This window comes from Phascolarctos cinereus, unplaced genomic scaffold, assembly GCF_003287225.1.
Source record: "Phascolarctos cinereus isolate Bilbo 61053 unplaced genomic scaffold, phaCin_HiC Scaffold_1;HRSCAF=81, whole genome shotgun sequence".
NCBI classification, from domain to species: domain Eukaryota; kingdom Metazoa; phylum Chordata; class Mammalia; order Diprotodontia; family Phascolarctidae; genus Phascolarctos; species Phascolarctos cinereus.
The window spans coordinates 215,023,757-215,045,357 of record NW_027555514.1 but is presented as its reverse complement, the minus strand read 5'-3'; the positions used below and the strand labels follow the sequence as shown (position 1 = coordinate 215,045,357).

General features: G+C 42.7%; 1 protein-coding gene across 1 annotated transcript; it reads left to right on the top strand.

The window, feature by feature from the left end:
• The first annotated feature begins 5,648 nt into the window (after positions 1-5,648).
• On the top strand, positions 5,649-20,329 carry LOC110194063 (keratin, type II cytoskeletal 72-like). Its single transcript, XM_020966201.1, has 9 exons — positions 5,649-6,122; positions 7,926-8,140; positions 10,931-10,991; positions 12,141-12,236; positions 13,283-13,447; positions 14,904-15,029; positions 17,115-17,335; positions 18,760-18,794; positions 20,145-20,329. Exons 1-9 carry the CDS (start codon positions 5,649-5,651, stop codon positions 20,327-20,329), a joined length of 1,578 nt encoding a protein of 525 aa, XP_020821860.1.
• The last annotated feature ends 1,272 nt before the right edge of the window (positions 20,330-21,601 follow it).

The window sequence follows — 21,601 nt, the reverse complement described above, 5'->3', positions numbered from 1 at the left end:
CCTAGATTTAGAGTCAGAGGACCTGGGTTCAAATCCTGACTTTACCTTTTACTACCTGTCTTGGGCAAGTTAGTTAATGTTTCTGGACCTCAGTTGTTTCCTGTATAAAATGAGGGCATTGGCTTAGAATCTAAGGATTCTCAAACTTTCCCACAGTGGTAGAACCCTTTAGGTTAACCTTTGCAGAAAAATCCTCCAAAATTATTATTATTTTAATTCCCATTAACAAATAACATAAAGTTTGTTAAAAACAACTAAACTTAGGGAGTTTCAGCATTCCTCCATTTGACAAACCGTGGATTAGGTGATCTCTGAGGTGTCTTCCAGCTCTAAATCAGTAATTCAAAGTAGCAAGGGTAGAATTCAAAGTGTGATGTAGTGGTTGAAATGCTGGACTTGGTGTCAGGAAGACACAATTTCAAATCTCATCTCAGACACTTACTAGCTGTGTAACTGTCATGAATAATGTTTCTGAGCTTCAGTTTACTTATTTGCAAAATGGGAATAATAAAAATAACACCAATCTTACAGGCTTGTTGTATTAAATAACATAACGTATTTAAAGCACTACAAACATATGAGCTAGTATTCTAGTTCTTTTGATTCTACTGCATTGTAGATTTAGAGCGGGGAGGGACCTTGGGGATGATCTCATCCAATCCCTTCACTTTACAGGTGAGGAAACTGAGGCCCAGAGATGAAACCGAGTCAGTGTTTTTGCCATTAGACAAGTATCTATCCTCCCAGAGGTTTAACAACTGACTCTTAAGGGGGAAAAAAGGTCCACACAACACACTTTTCAGTTCAATATGCAATGTTAGCACTTTCTCCTTCACTTTCTCAAGTCTAGGCAAACAACTAAATAATAAATAGGTGATGATTCATAGATCATTTGCCAATTTCTAAGGCCTAAATGCTCACAGTGGAAATTTAACGGTTGGTTTCCAGCACACCATGGATAAGCTTTGTCTGAGGAAGGGCCCATCTACTTTAGCCCACTCATCTGATTTGATATGAGAGCTGATTCGCAAATCAGAATCATTAAGCCTTAGAGCTTAAAAAATCTAGTTTAATGAAAGCAATCAAAGAACTAGGGTTCTTTCATATACTAATTGGAGATAAAATCAGGATTAGAATGGAGGTCTCCTGCCTCCTAAATTCAGTCCGATTTCCACTACATCATGAAATTCTTTTTCTTTTTTTTCCTCCCATTTCTTTCCTGGACCCCCATGTGAAAAACGACAATCCTGGATCCTGGGCTGAGAGAGGGTGACACCATTTCTGCCCTCAGGGAGCTCCCAGGCTGAGATAAGGGAAAATGATATACACACCCAAGATGAGAATTACTAGGTTCATTATAAAGTCTAAAACCCTGTTCCAAAATGATGGAGGATGGGAAATACAGCAAACCCAATACTCCCTGCCCCTCCAGTGTGCTCCGTACCCAAGTGATGGGGCACCAGAAAAGCGACTTTAATCAGCAGTACCAGAGGCCTAAAATGAGAGAATGAGTTGGGGGACAAGATTAGAGTATTGGGCCATAGTTAATACCATCCCTCCAGTGAAAGGTACCAAAGACCCCAGGTATGGAGCCTACTGTGTTTGGGAGAGTTCCTACCTGGACTTGATGGAAAGCACCCTCACCACTTCTACTGACTGACATTCTGATGATTCCTTCAATTACAAAACTGCCACCACAAACCTCTCTGCTCAATCTCCAAATAGTACTCTGCCCTCTGCTCTAAAGACCTCTCATCTAGGAGCCACAGCTCAGTGTTGATTGCAGACCAGAGGGTGGCCTAGGGGCATAGTAAACCTTAGTTCATGACTTAGCAGTTGGGGTGATCCAAGCAGGGATGCTGATGAAAACTGTCCTCCAGGCCTCTCCCCTCACCCCTTACCCCTTTGATCCTCCCACTCTGGTACTTCCTTTTTACCTCTAGTATTTAGGTATTTCCTTCCAGTCACTTTTGAATCTTAAAATAAGTAGATTCTGGGAGAAGACAGATCACTGACTCATCCATCCATTTATTCATCCTCTCTCAAAAAAGATGTTGAAAAGTTATCTCATCCATCCCCTTGTCCCCGGGCAGAACTACTAATATCCTAGACAAATGGGGGCATCTCTATTGTTTTTAAATGTTTCCAGAAAAAGTGATTCCCAAAGCATCCCTCACAAGTCCCTTCTATTGTCTCACATACTTCAGAGATGAGTTCTTCCTTAGTCTAATCTAATTCAGTAACTGAGATCCCTTCCAAGCTTAAAGTGAGGGGAAAGATGCCAAATACATATGAGGCTGGAAATAAGGTAGAGTTAGTTAATAAAAGCTCATATTTACATAGCATTTAAAGTTCATAAAACACTTTCTTCATAATGACCTTCTGAGGCAAGTACTGAAAATATAATTATTCTCATTTTCAGTTTTCTTAAAACTGAGGTTCTGAAGTGACTTGTCCATGCTCACACAACTCATTGGTATCAGAATTGGGATTCAGACCCAAGTCTACAGATTTCTCTAAAATTCTTTCTACTATCCAACATCACTACTTAAACACTAGAAAGGACTGAGATACTCTCTTCCCAGTAGGCCATAGGGGTTATATAACTTTCACACAATCCACCCTGTTCCCTCTGGAGATAGACATATAGATTCCCTGACTCTTCAAGAGATTAGACACATGCCCCTGAGGAAGGCTAGATATGTGGACCATTTCTGCCAAAGGAAGTGAAAACACAAAGGGGGAAGATGGTAACAAAGAGCCTGGAAGAAATATTTAGATACAGATCCTCCAAGGGGACTGAACATACAGAGACCCTCATAGACTGTTTCCTCCAAAGGTTCTGAATACATAGACTCCCCTGATAGAAGCACAGACATAAAGACATCCTTCCCTTCCTGAGAGACAGGAGGCAGGCAACTCCTCTAGGGGACTGACTACACAAACCCCAAAGAAGGACTAGATACCTGTCCCGAAGAGGAAGCAGTGACACAGAACACTTTTGGTGGGTTTGGACACATAGATCTCCCCCACAAGGATTGAACACACAGCTCATCACTTCAGAGTTCATGTAGATCTTTCAGAAGGATTGGATACACAGATTTTCCCCAGGTCTCTTCTAGGAGGCTGATCTCACATATTCTCCAAAAGTCGCAAAATCCTATTATTCAGGTCATCCCTTGGGTTCTTAATCTTCTCATCACCTTGGTGCCTCCCTCTCCCTCTGTCTTCATTGCTTATCAAGATTCTAACAACTCCATTCCTTGGTAGGTAAACAGCTTTGGCTGTGATTACACAGGGCTTTTGGCTCTGATGCACAGTGCACCATTTGACTCCCCAGAAAGGCTAAACAGAACCGAGACCACAGAGGCATCCCAGACAGTACAGGAAGACACCATGGAGACATCAACTCAAGGGAGGGCCCATGGAGATCGTCTCATCCAATTTCTTCTTTTGATTAATGATGAAAACCAAAGTTAGAGAGAAGTGACTTTTCCCAAGGCCATATTGAGAATGACAGAACTGGAATTTGAACATGGATTTACTGACTTGTAGTCTAGTGATCTTTCCATTACACTCTGCAGCCTCTCACTAAGAATTTCAAAGTTGGAAGGGACCTTTGACATTATCTAGTCTAACTCCCTGCCTGATGTGTGAATCTATTCTCTAACATACTGAATTTCAGTGGTTGTCCAGACTGCTAGTCATGATGGGAAATCAGTACCTTGAGAGGCAGCCTTTTCAGATGGTTCTAATGAATAAAAAATTCTTACCTTGAGTCCAAATCAGCCACTCTCCAGTCTTTGGTCTTAATTCTTTCTCCTGCAGCCAAGAAAAACAATCTAACAATTCAATTTAAAATATATTTATTGAGTGCCTACTGTGTGGAAAGTCTCCTACTAGGTGCTGGAGATATAAAGCCTGAAATAAAACATTCCTATCCTCAAGGAGTTTATATTAGTCCAAATTGTACACAGAGAAGAGATTTCATCTGAGACAGAGTTCTTTTTAGAGAGGACGTGTTTAAGCAGGGACTCATTAATTTTTTTAATTTTTTTTTTAATGAACAAACACCTATTTTCTCTTTCTCCTTCCCCACCCCTGTTGGAAAATAAGAACCAAAACCCTTGTAACAAAGAAAATATTTAACAGAAGAGGACCATCTGCCCTTCATGTCTAAAGAGAATCTCTACAATAACAGACTCGCTGTAGCCAGAGGAGGCTTAGTTACAAACAAAGAGGAACTTCTCAATTGTAATGGGGGGGGAATAGGAAAATGGGGTCTCAATTTATGTGCAGGACAGCCTTCCTTTTTGTCCTAATTTTGCCTCTGCCTGACTCTAATGCTTTGCTTCCAGGTGCAAAATGGAGTCATTACAGGCTGACATTCCTATCAGATCCTAGATTCAAGATTATTGGTGTCTAGATAGTTCCAAGTAATGAATCAGTCTTTGGGGACTGGAAAAGACTTTGAGGGATCATCACAGTCAATCTCCTGCCTCTGGGCACAGACTCCAATCTCTTTTATTTGTGGAACTCTTTGGGGAAGGACATTTCCCAACTCAGGAGCTCATAACCTGGGCTCCACAGACCTCCAAAGAGCTCATGAATAGATTTCAGGGGGAAGGGGTTGTTACACCTTTATCTTCACTAATCTCTAACTGGAATTAAGCATTTCCTTCAATCGTTAAATGAAAAATATTCATCTGAGAAGGGGTCCAATGCTATTCCAGACTGCCAGAAGGGTCTAGGATACAAAAAAGATTAAGAATCCCTGCCCTAACCTATCTCTGGAGATGTCCCACAAGCCATTTTACCTAGCACAGCCTTGCCTTACCATTTTTCTCCTTCCTCCTGCTTATCTTTTGCTCCCTTTCTAGCCATTTTCCTTCTGCCTCAGATAGTTATAATATCTTTGACCAGTTGTCCTAGGACTGTCTTTTTAAAAAATTTTCTCTCTCCTGGGCATGTGTCACACTTCCCCTTCTAGATTCTGAGTTTCCCAAGGAAGGACCCATGTAACTTCTTTTCCTGAGTTCATAAACCCTCAGCAACTAGCACAGGAACCATGCAGGGTGTAGGAAGGGAAGAATTTTGGTCAGTATTTGCAGTTAGTGGAAGGAAAGAAGGGCATTTCTCTAAATGGTTCCCAATACTACTCATCCCACTTCTGACCCAGAATTGGCCCCAACATCAACCCAACCCACAGCCCCAACCACTGAGGGGGCGAGACAATCTGGGAGCCTACTTTAGAGATCCAGGAGTTGATAACCCCAGTAATTGGAGGGCAACATGAATAGATAAGCCCAAATTATTGTAATGCAACATGTAAGCAATGCAATTTCTGTGTTCTGGGTCATTTTATGGGGGATTCATCAGAGTCCAGGGCGGAAGAGACAAAAATCTGTGAGGTGGGGTGACAGATAATTTACAAAATGGAGAACCAAAGAGGTAATTTACAAAGTGGTCCAGAGTGACCTGGAAGATATTCCTGACCCATAAATTAAGCTGACTTCATTGTCTCCCATCCCAACTTTCCAGGCTATATAAGAGGAGAAGCTATCGAGGTAGATCAGCTGAGGTGCACCTCTTGGTCCCATCTCTTTGTCTCCTTGCATTGCATCTGCTGCCATCTTTGCCTGGCTGCCATGAGTCGCCAGTTCAATCACTACCCCAGTGGGGACCGCATTGGCTTCAGTGGCTGCTCAGCTGTCATTTCAAGTCGGCTTAGCAGCAGTTCAACCTCCTTCCGGGGTGGAGTGAAGGGAGTAGGAGCAGCAGCCTTCGGTAGCAAGAGTCTTTACAGCCTGTGTGGCAACCGTCGCATTTCTATCAGTGCCACAACAGGGGCATCCCGGACTGGGAGCTATGCTCTTGGGCATGGGGCTAGTTTTGGGGGAGGCAGGGTGAGTGGGTTTGTGGGAACAATTTTTGGAAATGCTGGGCTGGGACCTGTGTGCCCATCGATCTGTCCTCCTGGAGGTATCCCCCAGGTGACCGTCAACAAAAGCCTCCTGGCCCCGCTCAACGTGGAGCTGGATCCTGAGATCCAGAAAGTGAGGACCCAGGAGCGTGAGCAGATCAAGGCTCTCAACAATAAGTTTGCCTCATTCATTGACAAGGTGGGTTGAACTGTCTTCTCTGTATTGTCTTGAAAAATCCCTCCTCCTTTCCTTAGGCACAGCCCCATCTTGAGCACTGGTGGGCATTTGTGGGGGATTCAGAAAGAGGAGCAGCCTCCATTTCTGGCCTTGGGGAACCTATGAGAGACTACAAGATTTAAAACTGGAAAGGACCCTAGACATTTTATATAGCTCAACTTCTTCATTTTACAGATGAGGGAAGTGACTTATCTAAAGTCAAATAGCAGAGCTGGGATTTGAGCCAGTCAGTCACTTAATAAACATTTATTATGCACCTACTATATGCCAGGCACTGTGCTAAGCACTGGGGTACAAAGAAAGGTAAAATGTGATCTTGAGGAGCTCACTATTTAATGAGGGAGATAACATGCAAATAACTATGCACAAATAAGTTATATAAATGATAAATTGGAGATAAGCAATGGAATCTAGTGGTTCTTAAACTTCAGTGGTTCTCGAACTTTTTGATCTCAGGACCCTGTTACACTCCTAAAAATTGTTGAAACCTTTCACAAAGAGCTTTTGGTTATGTGGGTTACATCTACAAATATTTACTAAATTAAAAATTCAAATGTATGAAAAGTTTTGACCTTACAGATCCCTTTAAAGAGTTTCAGAACTTCTAGAGGCCATTGGACCACACCTTGAAAACTGTTGCTTTAAATGATGTCCAGTACTAAGATGTAAATGAATGCATAACCTTCCATCTGATTGCTTACTGGGAAGGGAGAGGGGCAGGATAGAATTTGGAACTCAAAACTGAAAAAAAAAGTTTAAAAATTGTTTTAACATGTAATTGGGGAAAAACAAAAAAATTAAACAACTAAAAAAAAAACCTCAATGAAAAAAAATGACGCCCAATGTATCCAGACACAGAAAAGTAGAGATAGAAGCAGCCATACATAGCTCTAGAAATCAGAACTGGGAGAATGGAAAGGAATCTGGTGAGGACGTTGAAACATTGTGGGGGAATAAATCTAGGAAGGCTTTCTGGCAGAGGTAAGGAAGGAGGGGAGTATGATGTAGGGTTACTTTGGCTTGGAAGACAAGGCAGGTAAGGGGGCTGGCCCATGAGACTCAAAAGTGTGAGAGGCCTTTTGGGAAGAGAACTAAGGACAGATATTTCCTGGCTAGAGTCTGAACTGTGGAGTCACAGAAAAATTGGGGAATATAAAATAGGAGAATGGCAGAAGGGAGAGTTAATGAAATGGGGGAAGGACCATAGAGCCAGAGTAAAAGCTGAGAAAATTGCCACATAATTAATCTCCTTGAAGGCAGTGACTGAATTTTTCTATCCTCTTTAGATTTTTAAAACAATTTATTTAAAACAATATTCTTTTCAATGAATAAGCATTTATTTTTTCTCTCCCATATCCTATCCTCCTCCCCACTGAGGAGGATATCCAAAGCTCTTTGTCTAATTCTGCATCTTGAGTCTATCATCTCTGTGAGGAAGTGGGTAGCATGCTTCCCCATGCCACCTCCATAAGGAGGGAAACCATTCATTTTCTGAATCCCATTCCCCTATTTCCTCCAGGCTTACTGCATGATTTATTTTGGATGAGTTTTTTTCCCCTCCTTGATGACCACAACCACCATAGTTAGTCTCTAATTAGCAATGGCTATGGTCTTCACCACTTGACTGATTTCTAGCTTTCCTTCCTAACCTAGAAGAAGTAAAAGAATTATAGTATCACTATAGTGTTCTCAGAGCTAGGAAGTACCTCAGAAGTCATCTAACCCAAGTCTGGGGTTCTAATTGCCAACTGTGTGGGGTTCTAGGTGCGTTTTCTGGAGCAACAAAACCAGGTGCTGGAGACCAAGTGGAACCTACTGCAGCAGCTGGACCTGAGCAACTGCAAGAGGAATCTAGAACCCATTTATGAAGGCTACATCAGCACGCTTCGTAGGCAGGTGGAGACCCTGTCAGGGGATAGGGTGAGACTGGACTCTGAGCTTAGGAACATGCAAGATTTGGTGGAGGACTTCAAGAAGAGGTAAGAATAGCAAGTTGTACATAATTGATTTTCAGCTTCAATCAATTATTCTACTATGTTATGGAAATGCTTGTTTTATTTCACAAATTAAAAACAAAATAAATAAAACTTTAAAAAAAGAGGTAAGCAGAGAAGGAGGCAGATATGGATTTTATTTGTGGAAAATGAAAAGTTCAGCTTTTTCCCCACATTTAAGGATTTCATGCTAATATTAATCCTTTGTTGACACTGCCAACATCTCTTCCTTTCCTTTCTACAGTCTCTCTAGTCTTTCAGAGAATGTGTGAATCAGGTAGACTAAAAGAGAGGGGAGGAAGGGAGAGACAGAGAGACATAGAGAGATACAAGAGGCAGAGAGAAACAGAGAACACAGAGACAGAGAGAAACAGAGAGACACAGAGAGGGAGAGGAAAGGGGGAGAGAGAGAGAGATAGAGAGGCAGAGACAGAAAGAAAGACAGTCAGAGAAAGAGACATATACACAGAAGAAAGAGACAGAGAAAAGACAGAGAGAAAGAGCAAGAGACAGAGTCAGAAAAAGAAAATTTTAGTGAGAGAGAGTGAGAGAGAGAGGGAGAAAGAGAGAGAGAGAGAGAGAGAGAGAGAGAGAGAGAGAGAGAGAGAGAGAGAAAGAGAGAGAGAGAGACAGAGACAGAAAGAAAGACAGAGAAAGAGACAGACACATACACAGACAGACAGAAAGAGACAGAGAGACAGAGAAAAGACAGAGAGAAACAGAGCAAGAGACAGAGTCAGAAAAAGAAAATTTTAGTGAGAGAGAGGGAGAGAGAGAGGGAGAAAGAGAGAGAGAGGGAGAGAGAGAGAGAAAGAGAGAGAGAGAGACAGAGACAGAAAGAAAGACAGAGAAAGAGACAGACACATACACAGACAGACAGAAAGAGACAGAGAGACAGAGAAAAGACAGAGAGAAACAGAGCAAGAGACAGAGTCAGAAAAAGAAAATTTTAGTGAGAGAGAGAGAGAGAGAGAGAGAGAGAGAGAGAGAGAGAGAGAGAGAGAGAGAGAGAGAGAGAGAGAGAGAAGATTTGCTCAGGCTATTACTTTCTCTTTTTCTTTTTTTGGCTGTTGTTCTGAGAAATGATATTGTTTGTTCCTAGCACAAAGGTGGTGGTAGAGTAGGTCTAGATTTGGAACCTGGAGGATTTTCTGGCTCCTTGTGCATTAGAATTTCTTGGGCAGTTTCATCATGTGCCTCTCCATAATTTCTGCATCAACAATGAAATTCATTTGTAGCAGAAATCTTTTTGGATAAACCCACTATTTGTAGTACAATGAATAAAGAGCCCAGCACCCCAACCAGGAAGATGGGCTCAAATCGTGCCTCTGACACATTGTGGCTGTGTGACTGGCCTTGGGCAAGTCGCTTATCCTACCCAATCCTCAATGTTGCAGACCAACTTACATTGGCAGAGGGAGTCTCCTCACTGAGTTCTCTACACCAGTGAAATTAGAAGCTCAGTCCCTACTATTCATGAACACTTGTCTGTACTTTTGGTCCCCCTCTTTGGGGTGGAGAATTGAGAGGCATCTTAATTTGGACTGTTTCTCCCATTAAGCTGAACCAGTAATCAGAAGACCAGTTTTCAGAGTACCACGCCCCTAAGTATAGTTTCCGTGGCCCAGGACTTCTAGGAATTGGAGGCTTCTGAGATTATGGGCAATTTATAGGCAATAAAAGGGAGCTTCCTCCATTCAGTGCCACCTTGTACTTTCCCATTTGGGCGATTTCTAAGGGCACGGCTGTCTTTATCCGAGAAACTGGACATAGAAACAAATGGAAGAAAGAGACTCATTCCCTGAACTTAGAGAGTGGAGGTCTTATTGTCTGTATGGTCGGTTTTTGTGGGTGAGTGGGAGAAATGGGGCATATACCAAGACTTAAACTGATTAGAAACAACACATAAAGCCATGCAAAGGAACAGAGGGCAAGCTGATCACCGCGGTGGGGAGGGAATGCAGAGGAAAGAAGGCAATCATAGTCAACTGTAGTTTTGAGATGGGATATATTTTAGTAATTAACTCAGAATACTGAAGCTAAAGCTTAAATACTTGGGCCACGTAATGAGAAGACGAGACTCATTGAAAAAGATCCTGATTTTTGGAAGAATTGAAGGCAAAAGGAGAAGGGGATAGCAGAGGATGACGTGGACAGATAGCATCATGGAAACAATAAACATGAGCTTGGACAGACTTGGGCAGATTGCGGAGGACAGAGGAGCCTGGCATATTATGCTCCATGGTGTCATGAAGAATCAGACACAACTGAACAAATGAACAATAGCAAATATTTTTTTCTTTTTTTAAAAAAAATTTTTAACAAATATTTTAATAGAAAGTTCTGTACTATGAAGTCAGGAGAGACCTGGATTTGAGTGCTAGCTGTTCCATTTACTACTTGGGACCTTGGAGAAGTTCCATTATTTCTCTAAGCCTCAGTTTCCTCATCTATAAAAAGGGGATGATAATACACACCTGTCTTGCTTCCTTTAGAGGGTTGTTATACAACTATTAAATGATATATGGTGAAGTAAAAATTTTGTAACCTATTAACTACTATGTAAACATAGTCATTATTTTGAACAAAATTGGGAAGGAGTAGAGGAATTTTCATTGGAGAAGACTATATGTGAGTCACAGAGGTGAAGCCTCCTTCATCCCCACTGGACATGAACCTCAATGTTGTCAAAGTTTAGAGCCTCCCTGCCTGCCTAGGTGTCTTTATCTTCTTAATGAATCTCATTTTCATTCCCTTCTCTTTATTCCCATGTAGGTATGAGGTGGAAATTAATAAACGAACAGCAGCTGAGAATGAGTTTGTGGTGCTCAAGAAGGTGAGACAGCAACTGCTGGGGGTGGGAGAAGAGAAACAAAGTGGGAGTAGCCCTGGGTGGGCCCAAAGGGCTTACTGACCCCTGGCCTCTTCACTCCAGGCAAGCCTAAAATCTGGTGGTTTTGTGGGAGGGGATAGCAGGCACTAACACGGTGGGGCTCTTGCCTGTATTATTATCTCACTTGATCCTCACAACAACTTTTGGAAGTGAATGCCATTATTATCCCCATTTTACAGAAGAGGAAATAGGTCGAGAGAGTGTAAGTCACTTGCCCGGCTAGTGGGCAGCTGAGAAAGGACTTGGGTCACTTTATTCCTTGGACCCTGATTGACATTTTGGCCAAGTATTTCATAAGTCGATTACTGTCACACATTTTGTTTTGAGTTAGTTGTCTTGAGTTAAATTGACTCAAAAAACATTTATTAATTATGTATCTGACTCCATGCTAAGTTCTGGTAATCAAAATATAAGCAGGAAGATAATCCCTGCCCTCAAAGGGCTTATGTTCTAATGGGGTGTGTGTGTGTGTGTGTGTGTGTGTGTGTGTGTGAAGACAACACATGAAAGGGAACTAGAAAGAAGAGATGAAGTTACTAGAGACATTGTAGGGGAAGTCTGGAGAGAAATGAGGACACAGTTGACCTGGGCACCCTCCTTCAAATGGTGGTTCTGGGAGGAAGAAGCCAATCAGAAGGAGAAGTCAGTGGCATGGAGAATGCTTTCAATGTGTGAAGTATAGGAGTGGAGTGATCTTCCAGGGTACAGAGGTTTCTATAGCATGGTGGAGAAAGTTCAGAGTCAGTAATGTGGCCTGGAAAGGAATAAATTCTTGAAATGTTGTTTGGAAGAAATCAAGATAAAAATTCATTGGTTTGAAATTCAGATGTTTGATTGACCATGTACTTTGGGCACACCTGGATCTGAGCTCCTGGGTCCTCTTCCTATTAAGCATGGGGAAGGTGAGGGGAAAGTACAGAGATATTCTGCTGGCAGAAGAGCTAGGTTTTGGAGGTAGACATCGCTACTATGTGATGTTGAAGTTATGGCTGCAGCAGGATACTGCCCCTGAATCCTGGAGCAGTTGGGTCAGAGGCAAGTGGGTGAACATGAAGGAAGAAATTACACCTCCTTGGATTATTGCTTCTACAGGATGTGGATGCAGCCTACATGAACAAAATAGAGCTCCAGGCCAAAGTGGATGCTGCAACTGATGAGATCAAATTCCTCAAGTGCCTATATGAAGGGGTAAGCATCATCTCCCATCCTTTCCCTCACACAAGTAAAACATACCGGCAAGTGGCCCCATAGATGCCATCTGTCTCTTTGCCCAAGATCTAGAGGACTGGTGTTGGGTAAGGGGGGCCAGGAAGCAGATGCCATGGAAAGGGGGTTAGTTGAAAGGATTGAGGAGGAAGATGGGCTGGTAAGTGTAGTTACTTGTTTGCAAGGCTTTTGTTAAGGAAGACAATTCATCTCAACAGCAGAAATATTAAGAATACTCCCAGGTACTGGAGAGAGTGCAGAATGGGGCTAGGAACAGTAAAAAGTGAATGACACATGTGCTTTCTGACCTGGAAGAACTATAAGTTTGAGGCAGATATACAAACACAAACAGACATAAGTACATGACATGTGGACAGCAAAGTTTTGAAAAATTAGAGCTTAGAGGGACTTTGGAAATCATTTTAATTAAAAGAGAAATTAAAACAATTCATTAAGATCTTAGCATATGCCTAGTGTTGTGCTTAGGACTGGGGCTACAAAAGAGATAAAAAAATAGCCCCTGTCCTCAGTGCAGTTTTACAGATGAGGAAACTGAGTTTTTAAGAAGTAGAGTGGACTGCAATCACAGCTGATAAGTGGTAGAGCTGAGACCAAAACTCAGGTCTTCTGACTCTTGGTCAACTGCTGTTCCTCCTTGCATCACCCTTGGATCGTTAAAGTGAGACCAAGGGATGTTGCTGGAGCCAGGTTGAACTGGCTGATCGTTAAATGTTCAGGGTGAAAACTCAGAACAGGCAAAGGCTAGAACTCAGGGCTTGACTGATTGCTTTGTGGATTGTCTAGACTTAAGAAAGTGATGGAGAAAATGTTAATGAGGCAAGTTAAACTTAAAAGTGTATTGTATTGTAAGTACATTTCTTTTTCCAGAGAGCTGATTATTTGAGCATTTCCTAGCACACCCTTAGTATTTGCATTATTCAAGGCATAGAGTGCCCCAGGGTTACCTAAAAGGTTATTTGGGAAAAGAGAGATACTCTTAAATTCACTGTTGCCTATCCATTGCCTAGGAGATTGCCCAGATCCAGTCCCATATCAGTGACACATCTGTCATCCTCTCCATGGACAATAACCGAGACCTGAACCTGGACAGCATCATTGATGATATCAAAAGCCAGTATGAAGAGACGGCCATGAGAAGCAAGACTGAGGCTGAGGCCCTCTATCAGAGCAAGGTGGGGGATGGTAAAGATTTTCTCAGCAATTATCTCACAGGATCCTTCCAATGACCCTCTGAGATAGGCATTATCCCCATTTAATAAATGAGGAAATTAAGGATCAGAGAGATTAAAAGCCTGATCCAAAGTCACACAGCGAGTACATGGCAAAGCTAGGACTCAGGTCTCGTTCTTTCCACTACAATATGGTGTTGAGGGTGGGCCATAGCTACTTAACCTGGTTTTCCTATTAGAAAATGTTTCTTTCACAGGCATGGTGGGCTCAGATGGAATTTTTAATACTGGACTTGAGCACTGAGGTTAGGCCCTCTACCTCTGTTATTTAGTTCACCTGTACTCCAGCTTGGCTTGACTCTACAGATGAGCTAGGCTTTTGACATTACTTTGCCTTATGTTTTCTCATCCACTTTGGAGCTACTTTCCAAGTCCCTGGGACTAGGAAAGGGAGAGGAGAGGAAACTCAAATTCCACCAAAGTTCTCTTAACGTATTGTTTCCCTCTTGGAAGTAATAGTGTAAATTTAAGTAAATACTTCCTGATGACTGTAAATGATGACTGAAGGCATTTGTATTCCCTGAAAGCCATTGAGAATCAGGGCAGAACAAAGATTCTCCTACTTGGGGTCAGATTCATGGATCCATTCAACAATATGTATGAAAGGATAAAGAGATGGTGCCTTGAAGTCTTTTCTGCTTCCACAATATGAGTATCTATCTTGGTATAGGTATGGACAAAGGAAATTTGGTTTGTTTAGGCCAATTAAACACCCCTGTTAAAAAAAAGGCCATTCTGATCCTATTTGGTTTTTTTGGGATGACTTCCTGATTTTCTAATTCTTTTTGTGTGTTATTTTGATAAGGAAGGCAGAACAGTCAAGTTGTGGGCAGAAAGATAGTGGTTACTCTGCTGCTAATAACCCTAACGTGGGCACTGATCTTTCTCCCACCATGAGGATGACTTTAGGTAGCCTATAAAATGCATGTACGGCCCCAGGGCTGCTATTCCTAAAATGATTCTTACAGACCATGACACTAGAACTAAGGATGCTGGAAGGAGGGAGAGTAAGAGGTATTTTTTTTAATGGCAAAGGAGTGTGGCTCTGGGGAGTCTGGTTATGTAGGTATCTTTTTCTATGGACTTGGGTTTGTGTTTCTCTGAGTAAAATCTTGGAAGTTGGACTGGGCTGTAATTGGCCTGAGAGCTGAGAAATGATGACCCTTCTTTGTCAGGGTCAGTGAGAGCCATGCTTGTGACAACACTTCATGGTCCTTCCTTATTCTTTTGGACACGCTTGGTCACAGACTTACAATTACTGTCCTTCAGACTTTGATGCTATGTTTGTGTCAATATTGTATGAGTACATGAGACCAAATTGTTTGGTCGAATCGGTTAACCCCCTATGAATAAATCCTCATTCTCTTCTCTATTCCTTGCCCTTGCTGCTCACCCTCAGATCCAAGAGCTACAAGTCACGGCTGGCCGGCAGGGGGATGACCTTAAACTTACCAAGGCTGAGATCTCTGAACTCAATCGACTGATCCAGAGACTTCGTTCAGAGATCGGGAGTGTGAAGAAACAGGTGAGTTATGCCGACAAATCAATCAACGAGTATTTGTTGAGTATCTATTATGTGCTTAGCATAACCCAAGATGTTGTGGAGGATAGATGGCCCCTGCCTTTGAGAAATGTGCAGTGTATTTGGAGACACTAGTCTGCATGATGACTAATTTAAGACAGCATATAATTAACTGCTAAACCATATGGCATGATAAAAGTTGTAGGAGACTGGGGAGAAGGGAGATCAAAGGGTCTCATAGCATAGGCTTAGAAGACTTCATGGCAAATGAAGTACTAGAATTGAACCTTAAAGGACTGAAGGGTTTTCCAGGAAAGTGGAACAAGATGAGTAAAAGCATGAACATGGGAAAAGGTAAGGAGATGGATCTGACTGGACAAATGATGTGCGTTGGGGAGTACCAAGAAATAAGATTAAATTGGTAGGGTGAGAGAAGGGGTTGAACTAGGTGTTTCTGGGATCCTTTCCAGATCTTCATCTATGATCCTATGCTATATCATTGGCTGGCATGGGGGTCACCCTGCCTTTTGCTTTCTGGTGACCAGGGACCACATTTGTATATCTCCATGAACTTGGAGAATTGATGTTGCTATTCCACTTGGATGCTTGCTGCACCCTTGTCTGGAAGCAGCAGGCCAAACTATGGGTCTGTAGAGGTAGGCTTCTGCTAAAGGCTCTTCTGACCCCATATCCCTTGCCCCATTCCATCTAGGCTCTCAGCTCTTCTCCCCTCCCAACTCCTACCTCAACTGAACTGCCTACTCTTTCAGCCTCTAAAGAGTGAGTAGGGCCAAAATAGTCAAGGAAAAAAGGCTGGGACTAAGTATTAATTAAGTGGATAATCCATACATGGAAAATGAAGAGCTGACAGTGTTTTTTCAAGACTCAAGAGTTGCATAGATGCAAAAAAATGCAAAAGACCTTTTAAACAACCATGAACACTAGATTATCATGTTTAATTGATGAAATGATAGGTTTTTTTGATGGGGAAAGGATATCAAGCAGAAATTGACTTTTCGTGATCAAAATTAGATATTATTATTATTCAGAGCACATGAGAAAATAATTTTGCCATGTTCCCGTAGCCTCCCCCACCCTGTATTCTCCTGAGTCTATTTGTATAATTATAGGTTTAGAGAAACCTGGGATACAGGCAGAGGTATTGACTTTGGAGATCTCAAAGTATTTAATATTGATCCTCATGGCATCTAAATAAATGGGAATCTGTACTGCAATTCAGTTAAATCAAACTTGCATTTATTAAGCACCTATCATGAACACACTGGGCTGATATAGAAATAAAAGCAAAAGTCCTCAACAGCCTTAGATTCTATTGGAGGGAGAAGACCAAATAACATTTAAATATAAAATACATACTGACTAATTTCTCTGGGGAAAGTATAGACAAAATATGAAGGGTACTTTGTCACAATATAATGGGGTACCCTGCTTTGACTGTCCTGTCCATAGAAGCTTGACCCCTCCTGGCTCACATTTAGATTATTGGACAGAGTAGGTTTGGGGTTGATGTGAATGGGTATGAGGGAGTGGGGAGTAATGGTCAGGGAAGGGAGCTTTAGCCTAGATCATGAGTGGAAACACAAAGATTATGAGTGGAGCCATGGGAAAGTAGACTATCATGCCCTTCATATGGCAATAGTAACATCAATGTTATTAATTCCCTAGCAAAAGGTAGAAAGGTGGGGGTTGGGGGATGTCAGGGAAAGGGGCGATATTACATAGTAGCAGGGCATACGGCAAGAGGTGATGGAGTCCTCAGAACTAGAAAGGTTATAGAAGGATGAAGAATGTGTGAAGTTCTCATTCTCCAAACCTTAGCCAGGGTGGTTCCAATGTAGGGTTCATTTCAATGCTGGGGTAGATTATTATCCCAAAGGTGGGGAAATCTAAAGTTCTGATGTGTATGACCTTGGACAAGTCTCTTGACAAGTTTCCTCATTGGTAAAATGAGTCTGCTGGACCACATGACTTCTGAGGTGTCTTCCAATTCTAAATCTATGATCCTATAACATCAAGACTTTCTATGTAGTCGAAAATACTTTAGAACTTGTGTCCTTCACCCCACAGTGTGCCAACTTGGAGACAGCTATCGCAGACGCTGAGCAGAGGGGTGACTGTTCTCTGAAAGATGCTCGGGCCAAACTGGACGAGTTGGAGGGTGCCCTACATTGCTCCAAGGAGGAGCTGGCTCGCCTGCTGCGGGACTACCAGGAGCTGATGAGTGTCAAACTGGCCCTGGACATGGAGATTGCCACCTACAGGAAGCTACTGGAAGGCGAGGAGTGCAGGTGAGGAGAAGGGGAGAGTGATGTTGCTTTTGTACAAGCCAGCGATTGATCAGGTTCTACATGAAGACAATAAAACAAGTATTTATTTATAAACAAATCAGCAAATATTTTAAAGCATCTACTATTTGTCAGGTACTGGGCTAGCTGCTGGGTTTCCACAGATAAAATTGAAATAGGCACTGCCCTTAAGGAACTTATATTCTACAGGAGACAACATGTGCCTATATAAGTGTACATGGTATATAATTTGATGGAGGGGAGGCACTAGTAGCTGGAGGAAAGGAAGGGGTGTTTGAGCTGAGCTTTGAAGGGAACTAGGCATTCTAAGAGGCAGAGAGGAGGAGGGAGGGCATTCTAGGCATAAGGGACAACCTAGGGGTGGGGAATCTGCAGCCTTGAGACCACTTGTGGCCCTCTAGGTCCTCAAGTGCAGACTTCTGACCAAATCCAAACTTCCCAGAACAAATTCCCTTAATAAAAGGCTCCGAGAAAGGAGATGAAATGTTGTATGTGAAGAACAGTGAGAGGGTTAGTTTGGCTGGACTACATGATGGGGAAAAATATATAACAAGTCTAGAAAGGTAGGTTGGAGCACCTTTTATGTGCCAATCAATCAATCAATCAGAATTTCTTGGCACATCTACTATGCGCCAGTCACTGAGAATATAAAAAGAGGCAAAAACACCCCAGTCCTCTTACATTGTATTAGTGAAAAGACATACACAGATAAATAAATGTCAAATGCATAAAAATGAAATACAAAGTAATTTTGGGTAGGAGGGATTAGGAATGACCTTGTATGGAAGGTGGCACTCAAATTGAGCATTGAATGGAGCTTGGAGTGAGAATGAGCTTCAGCACTGACTATTGCAGTTAGAAAGCACTTTAGGGGTCATTTAGTTGAACTTTCTTATTTTACAGATAGGGAAACTGACTTGCCTAAAGTCATCTAGTTAGTAAGTGGCAAAGAGCCAGTCCTAGAACTCAGATCTCCTAACTCCAAATTCAGAATTCTACCCACTGACTCATTTCCCCAAGAATGGTGGAGAGGGAGTGGTGAGGGGGATTTTCAAAGTTTTAGAGCTGGATGGGACCCTCAGAGCTCATCAGTGTAACTGGAGGCTGAGAGAGCTTAACTGATTCCCAGTCTACCACACAGACCTGAGCAGTAGAGTTGGGAATCTGAACCCAGGTCCAACGTTCTTTTCCACTGTCCCATACTGATCTCTAATGCCACACTCTATCTCCCTATGGAGGATATTGTGAGGTAGGAAATGGCAGCTGAGGATTTAAACTGACGTGGGAATAGTTTATATAAATTGTCTTAGCATTCCCTCCCTGCAACTGCATAATTGGGAGTAAAATGCATTGGGCTAGATAGAATAACTGTCATTGGTCACTTTGTTGTGCTTCACCCTCTGCAGGATGTCTGGCGAGTATCCCAATTCCGTGAGCATCTGTAAGTACACGCAGACCTCGGCCCTCTTCTTGATAACTCTTTTACACAGCATAGGGGCCAGGCATTTCTAGGGCAATTCAGGGGATCAGGATACTTGGAGGAGAGGGAGAGGCAAAAGTCCAAGGAGCAATGTAGCCCTCCCTTGGGTTTGGGTGGTAATCAAGGGAGACCAATGGATGGGAGAGCTCTAAAATGTCAGAATGGTAGAATCTCAGAGGTGGAAAGGACCTCAGAGGGATCTAGTTCAGACCCTCCCCAAACAAGAATCCCCTTTATGGCATATCTGACAAGGGATCCTCCAGCCTTTGGTGGAAGGTCTCAAGTGGACCACACATTGTCAGAACTGGAAGGGGCTTTTAGGTAAAGGTTGTGAGTGCAGCCTTCTCATTTGTGGAGGAGGAAACCTAGGACCAGAGAGGGGAAGTAAATTTTCTGAGGCCATACAGTGAGTGGCAGATCCAGGGGAAGGACATGGGTCTTCAGGCTCATAGTCCAGGGCTCTCCCATTATATTGTTTTCCTCCTTCCTTCCCTCCTTCCCTTCTTCCCTCCTTCCCTCCTTCCTTCCTTCCTTCCTTCCTTCCTTCCTTCCTTCCTTCCTTCCTTCCTTCCTTCCTTCCTTCCTTCCTTCCTTCCTTCCTTCCCTCCTTCCCTCCTTCCCTCCTTCCCTCCTTCCTTTTTTCTTCCTTCCCTTCTTTTCTTTCTTGCTTCCTCCTTTTCTCCTTCCCTCCTTCCTTCTTTCCTCCCTCTCTTCTTTCTTTCTTTCCTATGTTCTCTAGATTCTTTTTTCACTTTTAAAATTCTGAACTTAAAAAACCCCACAATTTTCATAAGCTCAAATGAACAGAGAGAGCTGTACATGAAAGTGTGAATCTCTTTTCCAAACAGCTTGCTTTTCTTTTTAAACATATCATATTTTCTCTTTATATCTTAATAGTACTTTCAAAGCTGTCCTATTTATGATTCCTTCTAGCCTTCTTTTTGTTCTCTTCTGGTATTTCAAAAACATTTCAGTCATCTTTTCTTTTTCTTCTTTTAAAAATAAAAAACAAAACTATCCCGAGACTCCCTTTCCTTCCCCTCTCCACTCCATCCCTACCTGAGGAAAAAACCCAAACAAAAAACCTTTATATAAAAGATGCATAGTTTAGCAAATCAAATTCCCACATTGGCCATGTCTGGAAATCTCTGTCATATTCTGCATCTCGAGTCCATCGCTTGTGTGTCAGGAGAGGCGTAGTAATGGTTCATCCTTTGGAGCTCTTTACAGCACCGCTGTTGTTGTATATGCTGTTCTCCTGATTCTTCTCCCTTTGCCCTGCGTCAGTTCGGTATGTGTATTATTTCACAGCGGTTATCAGCAGCACCAACACGGGACCAGGAGGCACTGGCTTCAGTGTGGGCTTCGGAACCTCGAGCACTTACAGCTATAAGCCGGGGGCCACCGACATCAAAACCAAAGGCAGCTGTGGAAGCGACTACAAGGAGCCAGTGACCAAAGGCGGCAGCTCCCCAGCCAAGAAGGGCTCCAGATAAAGGCTGAGCAGCCAACTCCTCCCAGTCTAGGATATGTGCAAGGAATCTTTGAGCCCCTGCTGCTACCCAGTGACCCCCTGTTCAGCTCCCAAGGCAGCAAGCTCTCTTTGCTCTCAAAAAGCCTGATTGATTCCCTCTCCTGCCATCTTCAGTATCTTCTGCAGAAGGGATCTAGCCCAGCCTAGCTATGGACTCTGATAACCGCTCCTCTGTGGGCAGCCTTCACAGGGCCACAAACCCAGTAACGGCTGGCATCTCTACATAAATTTAATGCTTGCAAAACACTTTACAGACCATTTCATTTGAACCTCACAACACCCTTATGAGCGAGGCACTATACACTATACTATTATACTATAGAATACTGTAGGTATTATCCTCATTCTACAGTTGAAGAAACTGAGGCTTAGAGAGGCCATTTGATCCTCACAACCCTGTGAAGTAGGGAATATTATTATCCCCCTTTTACAGATGAAGAAATTAAGGCTGAGGGGAGTTAAGTGACTTGCTCCCCCAGGATTACACAGCTAGCATCTCTGAGCTCAGGTCATCCAGATTCCAATCCAGCACTACTTACCTACTGCAGCTAAGTGTCAAGGGTATAACCTGAACCCTGTCTAGTATCCCATTTGCTACGCTATGCTGCCTCTCAAGATGCAAAGGGTTTATATATTCTGGATGTTTCTCAGCTCCTCCAGCCATTGTATCCCCTGATACATCGCTCCCCAGTTCCACTCTCCATACACGTGCAACTGCCGGCTTTAGATTGCCAAAGAGAACTCTTGCCTTGGGCTGTCCATATGCTTGTCCTGATGCCATCTGCTATCTAGTTACGGCTGATCATTGTCAATTTTCTGCTGCCTCCTAAATAAATGTCATATGCTATTTTGTTTCTCACTGTGGTGTCTGTTGCCCAAAATACTCCAAGGAAAGAACTATTTCCCAACGAGTGCCATGTCAACAGCTCCAGAGAAGTGCTCCAAGCGTAATCTGGTACTTGCCTGCCTGTGGTCCCTACCATCTGCTTCTGGATGGGCAGCCACTGAATGGGCACAGATCATAAATATTAACATCTCTCTCAATTTCTCTTGCTTTAAGACTTGAGATTTCTGAAGTATTTTCCCACAACAGTGCAGATTACAGCCCCTTCTCTGCCATATCATACAGTCTTTGTGAGTTTCAACAACCAAAAATTTCATCCAGTGGGTATCCTGTGGTGAATACTTTCCATACTTAGCTAGGCTAATGCTTGGAGAACACACACACACACAC

Excerpts from the sequence above, each read along its gene's own strand:
- LOC110194063 (XM_020966201.1), top strand. The coding sequence starts at position 5,649 with ATGAGTCGCCAGTTCAATCACTACCCCAGTGGGGACCGCATTGGCTTC. Across the intron at positions 6,123-7,925 it reads TTGCCTCATTCATTGACAAG|GTGCGTTTTCTGGAGCAACA; the intron begins GTGGGTTGAACT and ends GTGGGGTTCTAG. Across the intron at positions 17,336-18,759 it reads CTGGAAGGCGAGGAGTGCAG|GATGTCTGGCGAGTATCCCA; the intron begins GTGAGGAGAAGG and ends CACCCTCTGCAG.